A 12654-nucleotide genomic window follows, 5' to 3' on the forward strand; every position below is an offset into this window, starting at 1 on the left:
CGCGGCCCCGGCGGGGCCCGCGACCCCCCGGCCCTCCCGCCGCTCGCGCCCCGCGCCCCTAGCCCGCCCCGGAGCCAGCAGCCCCGAAACGCGTCCTGGCCCGAGGCCCCGGCCCGGCGCCGGGCTGCGGGCGGACGGACGGGCTGGGCGGCGCGTCCGGCGACTCGCACAGGAAAGCGGACGGCGGAGGGAGGGCGCTCGGGAGAGGGGGATGGGAGCAGGGAGGAAGAGGGAGAAGGAGGGAGCGCGGAGGAACGGAGGAGAGAGGGGCCCGGAGGAGACGCGAGGGAGGGAGCGCGCGGCGGTCGGGGGCGGAGGATCGGGGAAGGGGAGGCGCCGGGCGAGTTGGCCGGAGCCGGCCGGGGCGCGGAGAGAGAGGGCCTCGCGGCGCCGAGCGTGGGGAGCTCGCGGGCCCCGCGCGGGAGAGGGCTGGGTGGGAGGGGCTGTGGACTGGGAAGGCAGACATGGGAAGGCTGAAGAAGTTTGGGGACGAGAGGGGCTGTGGCAGGGGTGAAGTGGGAGGAGTTTGGGGAATACTGAAGTAGAGACTGGGATAATGGGGCTTACTGGAAAGATGGAGAGGAGGGGCTGGAGGCTTAGGGTCTATTTCGAAGAGAATGCGATGGAAGTTTGGGGACCTGAGCGGAAAAGAATGAAAAGATGAAGACGTACTAAAGGAATGGTGTTCCTGGAAGAGATGAGAGTTTAAGGGGGTGATTGGTGTTGTGCAAACCACAAGAATTTGGGAATGGTGAAGGGAAGCCCACAGACACTCCGTGGGGGAGGAAGCATGAGGTGTCAGAAGAGGGGTGCGGGGTGGGGAAAGGTGGGAGTAGATGCTTATTCTGGAGGGAGACTGGTTTGGGGTGGGTTGGTAAAGCCCGAGGGTGGGGACTTGCAGTGGAACTAAGAACTGTTTCCTTTGACAAATAAAGTGGAGGAGAATGAATTAGAGCCGCCTGGGAGGGAATATACACGATAAATAGGGTCTTCGTGGCATCGTGGAGGGGGGGTCAGGGATGGCAAAAGAGAAGAGCTAAAGATGGAAAAGGAGAGCGCTGTGGAGAAGTGACAGAATGGGGTCGGCAGGCCGTGGTTTGTAAGAAGTAACTGAGGAGTACTACCGTATCCAGTTTCCCTCTCAAGTCTGTTTGCAGTCATCACTACTGGCATCTTTGGTCATGGTCCCAGAAGGGATGAAGTGGGGGGATTAGATGGAAAGGGCCTACAGACACCCATAGATGCCCTGGTTTCCTACAACAATTGTTGGAATATGGAGGCAGTCCCCAGCACACTCTTCCTAACTCTCCTGTCTGTGCCAGCCATGCTCACTCTACAGCCACGAATCCAGCACCCCCATCAGCCCACCAGTGCCTTCTTCTGGGCTCCCTGTCTGGCCCCACACCAGCAGCGACATCTCTCAGGACAAAGGACACTAGAGACAGGGTGATTTTTGGCAGCTGAAATTGGGAAGGCTAGAGAAAGGGAGGGAGACAGGCTGGGAAATGGGAAGAGCCGGAGCTGGAGTCTGGATTGGGAGCCCTTACTAGTTCGCTAGATTTGGCGTGGGGGTAGGGTAGTTGTGGGGCCAGTCTAGCTGCAAACCCAATGGGTGGAGTGGGAGACACCCAATGGGCACGCTACCTTTGGGGGAGGGGGGAGAAAGGCTAGCCCTGTAGCAACCCAGTAGATCCTGTGTCACCATTCCCTAGGCCAGATTCAGCCAAGTTCTTGAACTTACCCGAAAGCTCTACACAGATTCCAAAGCACTAGGGAAACAGAAAGAATGCTTGCTCCATCTAGGAATGAATACCCTCCCCACCATCACCCACGCCGAAATCCCTTTCCTCTGCAGGGACTCACTTTACCCCCATGCTCATCTTGGCCCCTTCCAGGGCCTCCAAGAGACCAGGCCAGCTCCCTGTCCTCCTGTGCCCTTGCTTCCTTTCCTCTATGTTCCTTCCCTCCACCAACTAATTTTGCTCTGAGACTCCGCCTCTCCTTCCCCTCCCTCTTCCCCTTCCTATTGCATTTTCTCTCTTTCCTTTAGTTTCCCACTGGGCCTGGCCCAAGCCCTTTCCAAATCTTTAGACTGGGCTTTTCTCCTTGTTTAAACCATGAGGGCAAACAGCCTAGATGGTAATTTACGTAAGCCTAAAAGAAAAATGTAGGCCTTGGTAAGGACGGGATGAGACTGGGAAAGGAAGCCAGCCTCACACCTTATAGGCCTTCTGGTACCCAAGGCCAGCCTCATAGCTCAGCTGCTGGGAGCATCATATATATATATATATATACACCCCACCCCCATCTCTCACCCCAGCTCCCTCTCTGGCCCCAGCCCCCCACAATCCGCTGGTCTCCAGGCAACCGCACAAAAGGAAAGTAGAGAGAGGCCTTTGGAGGCCCAGGCAGAGCTAGCTGTAACCCAATCCAGCTCAGTACCTGGATGGGGGTAGGAGTGCTGTCAGAGAAAGACACCTAGCTAGGATGGAGGGAAGAAAAGGCAAGGGTTAGGAAAGGTGGCTGCAGCTACAATAGTCCTGGCCAGCCTGGGTGTTTCTGAGAAAGCAGCCACAGAGAGAAGTGTAGCAAGCCCCATCCAAGGCATAAAGGGGTGCTAGGAGAGAAGGGAACAACGGATGGTTAGGATGGTTACGTAGAAGCTAGAGGCACAGGGCAGGAGAGGGGGCAAGCAGTTCTTTGAACTGAAAGCAGCTGAGGAATACAGGAAGGCAACGGGGTGGGAATAGAGATGTGGCCCCTGCCCATTCACCAGTGAAAGTTTCTGTTAGCCCTAGAGTGGGAAGGAAGGCTGAGGGAGCTTGGGACCAGAACTTGAGGGGATCAGTGAGAGGCGGGTGTGTGTGTGTATGTGTGTGTGTGTAACCTTGAAATTCTTCCTACCCCAACCTCACCTTGGCATCTAGTATGGCGTCCTGCAGGACTTGGGCTCCCCCTAGTGGCCACCTCTACCCATGGGCAGATGCCAGCGAGCGTTAGCCCTAGTACCCAAAGCGTTAACAACGTAAGGGGGATTGTCCCCCAAGTTAGGCTAAGCCGTTCAACACCACAGCCCCATTGGAGCCGAAAAGTTAGAGGTCTCTCGCCGCTCGCTGACGTCTTCCTCACAGTCTGCACAGTCGGGGACGCTGTTGAGCACTTCAGGCACTGCATCCATTTTACTGAAGAAGTCAGACTCCTCGGGGCCCTGGAGCCATTCTTCCCTCCCTTTCCTCTTCAGTTCCGTATTCCAAAGAAGTCGGTGGCCATGAAGTCCTGTGTCATTTCAAAGCCACCCAGGATTCTGTTGAGGCCGCCCAGTACAGGAACACTTTCCTTTTTAGTCTACCGCCACTTTATTCCTTCTTTGGTCAAAGAAACACCTTCCTCCTCTCCCCCGGGTACACTCTACCCCTGACATCTGAGGGACTCCTGGACCACAGGTTAAGAGCCCTTAGTTCAGCTGGGCTTGGTGGCACATGCCCTTAGTCCCAGCACTCAGAGGCTGAGGCTGTAAGTTCAAAGCTAGCCTGGTCTAAAGAGTGAGTTCTAGGACAGCCAGGACTACACTACTTGTCTTGAAAAACAAAACAAAAAAGGCAAAATCAACATGGATCCCACCTAGCCAGCAAACCCACAAACTGGTCATATCTTCAGTGGCTTTCCTTTTTTTTTTTTTTTTTGTGCCCAGCTCTGCTATCTAGCTCCACCAATCCTCCGCCAGTCCTTTGTCTTCTCCCCTCTTATGGAGTAGAGAGTAAAACTCCTCAGACACAGTGTGGTGCGCTGTGATTCAGACTTTAATGGCGGTGCTCATTTCAAAGCCACAGAGACGGTGGCGAGGAGTGTGGAACATGGTATGGGGGAGTGAGGCGGTGCTCTGGTACTGCTGGAGAATGACGAGGGAAACCTAGGGCTGGGGAGAGAATTGTAGGAGAAAAGCCCCCCAGGCACACAGCCCTATCCCGTAAAGGACCGAGCTTCGGTCAGTGCACTAAATGAAACACTTGCCACTTGCTAAGGTCCTTTTCTGCTGCCTGTCCCATGTTAGCAAAGCTTCCCATCCCAGGTCATCGTGGGATGCAGCCACCTAAAAATGCAGATGCCTAGCCCTGACAAGGAAGGTCACTCACTTCCTGACTATAGAGCTATGGGGAGATAGATGGCTGATTAACCAGCTTGAGAAATAATAGATAAATAAATAAATAGATAAATAAATAAATAAACGCACATACACACCTTAACCAAGCACTCCCCAAACACCAGTTCTATGCATAGTTCAAAGCTTCTTCACAACATAGAAAAACAACGGTAAAGCACACGTGCCACATGGCTCCAGTCTAGACACCCCAAAATACACCAATCCCGAAACTCCTATCAGAAGCTGATGGCCCTTCTGTGGACCCCCCTTCTAGTCTGCATTCTCACGTCCAGCTTTTTGTTTTGTTTTTTGTTGTTGTTGTTGTTGTGTTTGTTTGTTTGTTTGTTTTTAAGAGAGGAGAGAATAGATGGGAAAGTGAGAAGAAAGAATCCCCAGAAATGGGGCCCAGAGAGGAGGAAGAGCAGGGACAAGCGAGGGGTTATGGAAGCCAAGAGCAGCTGGAGCAGGCGAACCGAGGCTTTCTGGGTGACTTTGGGCTCAAGGTGTCAGGGTGAACTATGGCAGGCCGGGACAGCAGGAAGGCAGCTCCGGGAGGATGAGATGGAGGTTCCAGTCTTCGGGCAAGCAGAGAGCTCACAGCACACTGGGATTTCGGAAATTATGTCCCGCGAAGCGAGCTTCATCCCCCAGCTCCTCTTCAATTCTGAGAGATGATCCAGAAGGGTAGCGGTCAGAGGAGCAGAAGGGACCTGCCTCTCTCTCTGGGTCCCTCCAGGCTCCTCTGAGGACTGCCCCGAGGTGAACGTTCCCTGGATTTTGTGGGACTCAGTGATCTGTCAGTCAGACCATCCCTGAACCCACTAAGCAAAACCATTTTCTTGGCATCAGCTACTACCAGGTCCTGGATGCTAGACGTGGAATGGTGGCCTACCGGGATGTTCAGCCCCAGATGCCCATTTCTTGTTCTTCAGGGACCCTCCTCACCTCATGAGTTGGTTGTACTTTGCCAGGCGTTCAGATCTGCATGGGGCACCAGTCTTGATCTGAAACATGCCAGGAGATATGCGGCTTAAAAGATTTCCCTCACCTGACGGGACAACCCTACTCCCCCCAGCCTTAACCACTGGCTGTTTTTGTTGTTGTTGTTTTGTTTTGTTTTTTAATTTTGAGATCGTTTCATGAAGGTTGGCTTCGAAGTGACAGCTAACCCTGAACTCCTGATCCTGTCTCTGTTCCCCAAGTGTTGGGATTATAGGTATGTGCCACCAAGTCCGGGTCTTTCGTTTATTTGTTTTTTGAGACAGGGTTTTACTCTAGCCTGGGATGTTCTGGGACTTGCTATGTATAGCAGGCTGGTCTTGAACTTACAGAAACCCTCCTGCCTCTGCCTCCTGAAGGCTGGGACTAAAGGCGTGCACCATCATACCCTACCTTTTTTGTTTGTTTGTTTGTTTAATGGAACCCAGGGCTTTGCATATACACTAGGCAAGTACTCTGTAACTGAGCTAAACGTCCAGCCTCAAACTCCTACTCTCTATTTGTAAAAACTAATGCTTTCTTTTGTGTCTGTGTATACGTCAGAGGGTCTGCTCACGCTGTGCTATGCTGCGCACGTGGAGGTCAGAAGACTGGTGGGAGCTGGTTCCCTCCTTCCAACATGGGGGTCCCAGGGGTCAAACTGTCAGTCAGACTTGGCACCAGGTCCCTCTACTGAGCCATCTCACTAACTCAAAACTTCTATCTTTTTTTTTTTTTTTCCTGTTACTTTGTCAAGACAGAGTGCCTCTGCGTAGCCCTGGTTGTCATAGAACTCACAATGTAACCCAGACGGGCCTCAGACTCACAGAGATCGACCTGCCTCTGCTTCCTGAAGGGAGGGGTTAAAGGTGTGTGACACCGTACCTGGCAAGACTTCTACTCTTGACCGTTCTCTGACTCTTCATCTTCTGTCAGGAGAGGAACCCCGTGAACCTAAAACCCACCGACCCTACAAAGATCGCTCCTGATCCCCCAGACTGGCCCTACTCACCTGGCCGGTGCACAGTCCGACTACCAGGTCAGCGATGAACGTGTCCTCTGTTTCTCCAGAGCGATGACTCACCATGACCCCCCAGCCATTCTCCTGGGCCAGTTTGCACCTGCAGCACACACCCAGTACTGACCCCTTGCCCCGCAGGCAGCTGTTTCCTCCCAGCCCCAGGCTTGGTCTAGGTCAAGAAACACCTGGGGAGTGATGACCGCAGGGCAAATGCGGGCAGAACGTGAAAAGCACGGAGGGAACAGAAGTGAGAGAATGGTGAAGGAACCCAGCTTTCCTCAGCGTTCCAGGGCAGAATGGAGCTAGGGGGACTTTTCGAAGAGACGAGGGCCAGGTGGGAGAAGGCCCGGGGACCACTCACGCTTGTATGGCTTCTGTGACCGAGCCGATCTGGTTAACCTTGAGCAGCAAACAGTTGCAGGCCTTTTCCTCCACCGCCCGCTCGATGCGCTTCGGGTTGGTCACCGTCAGGTCATCGCCCACGATCTGGATGCCAACGTTGGCTGTGAACTTGGACCAAGCTGCCCAGTCATCCTGGTCAAATGGGTCTTCAATGGAGACCACTTCGGAGGGAGCAGAGAGGAGCTGCTTGATCTCTGGAGGGACGCCCTCCTTTGACTTCCCAGCTGAAAGGCCTCCTCGGCCTTCTTCCCCACCTTTCCAAGGAAGCCTGCTCGGATTCCCATCATTTCACGAAACTTCCCCCACGCCTTTGTGTAGTTCTTCCTGCTGGGAAGCCCTTCCTTCCCAACTGGTACCTATGTCCCCTTGCTCTGTCTCAGGAAGATGGAGACCATGGTGTGGGACAGGAGGCCTTCCTTGGTAGATATGGAAACTCTGTACCTCAGTGACCCTTTCCAGGCAGCAGTGCCAACTTCATTCAGTACCTACCTTCACCAATCAAAGATACTAAAAGCCCGCCACTTTTCTGCTACATCTGTTCACATTCCGCCCATCCCTGGCTCCTTTCAGAGTCCTTCCCTAGGACCCAGTAACTCTTAGAGCCCAGGTTCTGAAACGGATTCAGGAGACCCATCCCAGCTACGTGCGCTTTACATGACACCCAAAGCACTGCTCGGCAGGGACCTCCCTCCCGGTCTCCCTGCTTCTCAGGCTCCTTAGGACATGACCTGGCTTCAGACTCTGTACCCCCATGAAGTTCACTATTGCCCTGCAGGGTCCTCACCTGTGTGGGCTCTTTCCCTTTCCTATCTCCCACATCCCTTGCTCTCACCAGGATAGTTCCGGACGAAGTCCTGGTAGAGCGACCCCAGCTGGTCCCCAGTGATGTATCGGGAGGGATTAGCGGGTGACTTGAAATCCAAGTCATATTTGCCATCGCGGTAAAACTCCGAGGCGGCCACATCCATGCCAATCACGATCTTTTCCGTGTAGCCAGCCTTGTCGATGGCTTCCTTCACCAGCTCCAAGGCTAGAGGCAAACACAGCGAGGTTAGAAGCAGGAGAAATAGGTAGGAAGGAAAGAAGGAGAGAAAAGAAACGCAGCGTGGAAGGAAGGGTAGCGTAGAGGAGGTGCAGCTAGGGTCTGCGAAGAAAGGCTATCCAGGGATGGAGGAGTGGAATTCTGTTACTAGGGCTGTTGGCCCACTCCCCCACACTCACACTCCCCCACACCTCATCCTGGTGCTAAGGGCTTGAACCTAAGGCCTCATCCATTGAAGGCAAGTTCTCTGCCACTCGACCAAATCGAGTCCCTTTTTCTTTTATCATTTTGAGAAAGAGTCTAAGTTGCCAAGACTGGCCTTGAACTCACTCTGTAGCTTAGGCACACCTGTACCACCAGGCCTGGCTAGCATGTGTGTGTGTGTGTGTGTGTTCTTTAAAGGTTTATTTATTTATTTTTGTCTAATATGCATTAAGTGTTCTGACTGCCTGCATGTATGTAGATGTTCCATGCTCATGCTGGTTCCCACGTTGGATTCCCCTGGAACCATATGGGTGCTGAGAACCAAACAGGAGTCCTCTGCAAGAGCAGCAAGCGTCCTTAACCACTGAGCTATCTCTCCAGCCCCTCATTGCAGCTCTCTTTGCTGCCGCATCATGTAAGCATTTTACATATACTACCTCATTTAATCTTCAGTGACATTTGTAGAGCCTGGATTATTTCTTTTTGTTTCATCTTGTTTTGTTTTGAAACTGTTTCTTACCACGTAGCCCTAGGTAGCTTGGAACTCTGTGGGTAAACCAGGGCTGGCCTTGAACTCAGGGCTCTACCTGCCTCTACCTGGGATGAAGGGTATATACCTCCATGCCCTGCTCAAACGCTTGGTCCTTAAAAGGAGCACATCTGTATCTTCTTTATCATGATTCTCTCTTCTTTCTTCTTCCCCTTTCTTTCATTTATAACGTTTTTTTTTTTTTTTTCAGACAGCGTTTCATGCAGCCCAGACTCCAACCTCATAGCAACCCTTATGCTTCAGCCTCCCAAGTGGTGGGGATTTCGGCCAATAACTCTTCGAGGTTCAGATAATGCAAGTGATCTGATTCCAGAGCAGAGTCTGTGTACGCAGGCGCAGGGATATGCAGGCCTTTGCATATGTGCACGTTCACATGTGTTCCAGTGTATGTGTGTGCATGCACACAAGAGTCCATTTGCTGGTCGCTTGGTGCCCTCGAATGGGCTGAGCAGGAGCCCTACCCCTGAGACAAACCCCCAGCTAGTACTTTCACTTTTGTTTGTTTGTTTGTTTTTTGAGACAGGCTTTCATTGTGCAGCCCTGGCTGTCCTGGAATTCACTCTGTAGGCCAGGCTGGCCTTGAACTCACAGATTAGCCTGCCTCTGCTGGGATTAGAGGCTCACACCACCACTGCCTGGCCAGAGCCTGCACTTTTAATCACTGACCTTTACAGTTCCCATTCTCCCGCAGCACAGGAAATGTAGGGATCCTAGCTACCTAAAGGGCTGGGAAGGGAATGGTACCAATGCAGAAGTACCTTCTTGGAGCATGGTAGATGTCTTCTAACTGAGACTGTGGCATTAAAGCACAAAGTGGACCTTGCCCAGACCACTTACCGATAGTGTCAGCGGCTCCTGTGGGGACCAGGGCTAACAGCTTTGGCTGGACAGGCAAAAGACTGAGCCCCAATGTGTGAAATCGGGAGGCTCCCTGGACCCCACCCTGAGAGCTGGCACCTCTTGAGATTTTCAGAAGCTCGAGGACCCCACAGGACCCGTGTGTGCCTCCTTTCCCAGTGTGAGACACAGAGCTGGAGTAAGGGCTCCGGGCCTCACCTTCGCTGTTCTCCAGGATGTTGGGGGCAAAGCCGCCTTCGTCCCCCACATTAGTGGCGTCCTTGCCGTACTTGTCCTTGATGACACCCTTGAGTGTGTGGTACACCTCTGCCCCAAGTCGCATGGCATCCCGAAAGCTCTCAGCACCCACTGGGAGGATCATGAACTCCTGCATGGCCAACTTGTTCCCAGCGTGAGAACCGCCATTGATCACATTAAAGGCCTGGGGAGCCACAGATGGTCAAAGAGTCACAGGGTAGTCAAAGAGCCTTTCCCTCCTGCCTCCGAGGTCCCCCGTATGCCAGGCCCAGATCTCACATTCCCATCCTCTCTTCTCAGCTGCCCATTCCCCTTCTTGCCCTCACCCCTCATGGGGTCGTCCCGGAAGAGGATAGGCAAGTGCAGTCCTCACCGGCACAGGCAGGATGAGGTCTGAGTTCCCAGCCAGCTGAGCGATGTGGCGGTACAGGGCCAAGTCCTTCTCAGCTGCTCCAGCCTTACACACGGCCAGGGACACACCCAGGATGGCATTGGCCCCAAACTTGGCTGGGGGATTATACGAGGAGGAAGCCACTTAGCAAATACGTTCTTGCCTTCACCTATACTCCCCAGAAAAGCCCGAGAAGGAGACTTCCCACCACCCCCCAGTAGCAATTCATTCCTCCTCTACTACAAACAGTGGGGTTGGGGGAGGAGGTAGCAAGGAAGGGGAGGCCTCACTTCTTCCTAAACATCCTCCAGACTGCTTCATGCCAACTCCTGTCTTTTGGCGTCAGGGAGTTTTTCCTTCTGTCTGCTGTCACCCCCTCCCTCTGCAGTGGCTTTGGGCCGGGAGGCGAAGGCTCTTGGACACCTCCGCTCACCTATTCCTCCCAGCCCCGCCCCTGCTTACATTTGTTCTCGGTCCCATCCAACTCCAGCATCAGGTTGTCCAGTTTCTCCTGCTCCACCACGGAGAGGCCCTGTGGGCAGAGCCCCCATTACCCAGAGCCAAGACGGAGACCGCGTGCTCAGACAGAGGGTCCTCCATTCACAGACCGCCTGTCTGAGCAGGGTCCCGCCGGATCCCTGTGACATCCCTGTGACGGTGGCCTCCCCTGCCAGCTCTTGGGACCTTAAACTCATGCAGGGGTGGTAAGCCCAGCCTTTGCCTTTGTAACCACAATTCCTAAAGAGGGGGCTTTTTTTTTTTTTTTTTTTTTTTTTTTCTGTCTCCCCTTGTCCCTCCCTGGATCCAAGACTCCTTCGAGGATTCTGGCCTAGCAGCCACCCCTCAGGGAAGAGCGGGCCTCACTGAGCTGATGAGGGCTGGGGCAATGGTGCTGTTGATGTGGTCCACCGCCTTCAGGACACCTAGAGAGAGGACGACTGGTCAGGCCCGCGGGTAAGCGGAGAGAGGAGGGGGAGGGTGTCTAGGGGAGGGCCATCATCACCTTTGCCTAAATAGCGCTGCTTGTCTCCATCCCGCAGTTCCAGGGCCTCGTAGATGCCGGTGGACGCCCCACTGGGGACGGCCGCCCGGAAAAGACCTGGAAGAAGGCTTACGATGAGGAGGGAGGACGCTCTGGGGAAAAGGACTCCTCTTTGAGCCGTCCAGCCTGAGCTCCCGCCTGCCACCTCCAGACTCCTCCCCAGACTGTTCCCTACCACCACACACAGAATTTCCACGCGGAGGGCCTCCTCATCTGCCCAACTGAGACCTCCCGGGCACAAGTGGGAGGCCACAGAGACCACGCCGGGCGAGGCAGAGCCCCTGTGCTCCTGTGCTCACCCGGGCACACAGGCAGGCATACAGATGGGGCCTTTCTCACTCTCAAAGAGAAGACCGACCCCCCCAGCCCGGCCTCCAAGACTCAAGGAAGATCAGACCCCACCATCCAGTCTTGGGAACCTGGTCTAGCGCCTCTTGGCCTCTGGGTTTGAAGGGAGACCCTCAGCCCTGGCCAGACCCAGCAGAGGGCAAGTGGGGGCTGTGTAAAGTCCATCACCTTTGGCAGTATGGAGGTCCACCTCCACCGTGGGATTCCCACGGGAGTCCAGGATCTCCCGGGCCCAGATCTTCTCTATAGACATGACGGCCGGGATCTCCTTGGGTGGAAGTGAAGGAAGGAGAGAGGTGAGAGGCTTGGAAGGGTGGAGCCTTGGGCTAGAGGGAGGGGCCAGAGGCTGGGAGGGCTGGGAGAGAGGTTACCGCAGTGGGTTAGCGGGTGGGGAGGGGCAGCTGCAGAAGGGGTTCTCCCTCTCCCGCGGAGAGGGGGGGAAGGTCAGTGCAGTGAGGAAGGGGAGGGCGATTTCCTCGCCCCTCAGCGGCTTCGTCGACCGGTGGGGTTCCCCCAGACTTCCCCAGGCGGGATGGCTGCCAGGCTGGCTTTTTCTCCCCCCCCCCCCCGATCTTGGAACACGAAGGAGAGGGGTTGTCTGGGCAGGCGGGGCCCCAACTTGGCAGCCCACATCCGCAGGGTCTGTAAAACACTGCAGGGGGTCGTCGCCTCTCTCACAAACACGAGTTATTCCTCGACAGCGTCCCGGGGACCAGGCCCCCCAGTCCCTGGCGGCTGCAGTGGGGAGGTGGGGAGGTGGCTCCCTACCCCCAATTTCTCACTCCTCCCAGCCCTCCCCCATCGCAGAAAATAAGATGTCAGAGATGGGGGAAGAGAAGGGGAGACCAAAGGGTGAGTCCAGAGCTAGTCTAGGGCAGCCAAGGAACGGCGAGAGAGGGGGCATCTCCGCAAACGCAAAAGCGAAAAGGTGGTGGTGCCAGGAGAACACGCGCCGCCTGCGCGGACCTCGAACTTAAGGAGCAAATCGGCAGGACCCTAGGGAGGAGGCGCAGGCGAGGGCGGAATCGTGCAGAGAAGCGGGTGCAGGGGGGGAGGGCGGGCTGGTACCTAAGCCGGGAGGAGGTGAGAGCCGGAGAGCCGGGAGCTGCCCGGGGAGGTCGGGGCTGCAGGGTGCCGGGGAAGGCAGGCGGGTGATGGGCAGGGACGTCGCGTGTCCTCCGCGCCGCGCGCCAAGGCCGGGAACGGCAGGGAGCGGACGCGGCAGGGAGCGAGCGAGGCGGGGGTATGCGGCCCCCTGCGGGCCTCACCTCGAGGGCTGCAGGCTCTGCCGGCGGCGGTGGCGTTGGTGACGGCGGCGGCGCAGAGAGAGCAGGAGTGGCGACGGCGGCGGAGGCTGCGGCTCCCAGAGCGGGGGGGGGGGGGGGGGGGGGGGGGGCGGGGGGCGGCGCCTATGGAGCCGGGCGGTCGCATGTGACCCTG

At 55.5% G+C, this 12654-nt stretch overlaps 1 protein-coding gene across 2 annotated transcripts; it reads right to left on the reverse strand.

The window, feature by feature from the left end:
• Positions 1-3782: 3782 nt before the first annotated feature.
• Eno2 (enolase 2) lies at positions 3783-12584 on the reverse strand. Of its 2 annotated transcripts, none has more exons than XM_055609373.1 (12): positions 12483-12584; positions 11383-11482; positions 10828-10923; positions 10689-10747; positions 10287-10356; positions 9807-9940; positions 9395-9617; positions 7375-7572; positions 6502-6703; positions 6132-6240; positions 5087-5145; positions 3783-4805 (listed from the first exon to the last, which is right to left on the reverse strand). In XM_055609373.1, the coding sequence occupies exons 2-12, from the start codon at positions 11465-11467 to the stop codon at positions 4736-4738; spliced, it is 1305 nt and encodes a 434-aa protein (XP_055465348.1). In that variant the 5' UTR covers positions 11468-11482; positions 12483-12584; the 3' UTR covers positions 3783-4735. The 2 variants fall into 2 exon arrangements, with proteins under 2 accessions (XP_055465348.1, XP_055465349.1); XM_055609374.1 differs by lacking the exon at positions 12483-12584 and adding an exon at positions 12283-12476.
• Positions 12585-12654: the final 70 nt, after the last annotated feature.

This window comes from Psammomys obesus, unplaced genomic scaffold (genome assembly GCF_907164565.1).
Source record: "Psammomys obesus unplaced genomic scaffold, mPsaObe1.curated_primary_1811, whole genome shotgun sequence".
Lineage (NCBI taxonomy): Eukaryota > Metazoa > Chordata > Mammalia > Rodentia > Muridae > Psammomys > Psammomys obesus.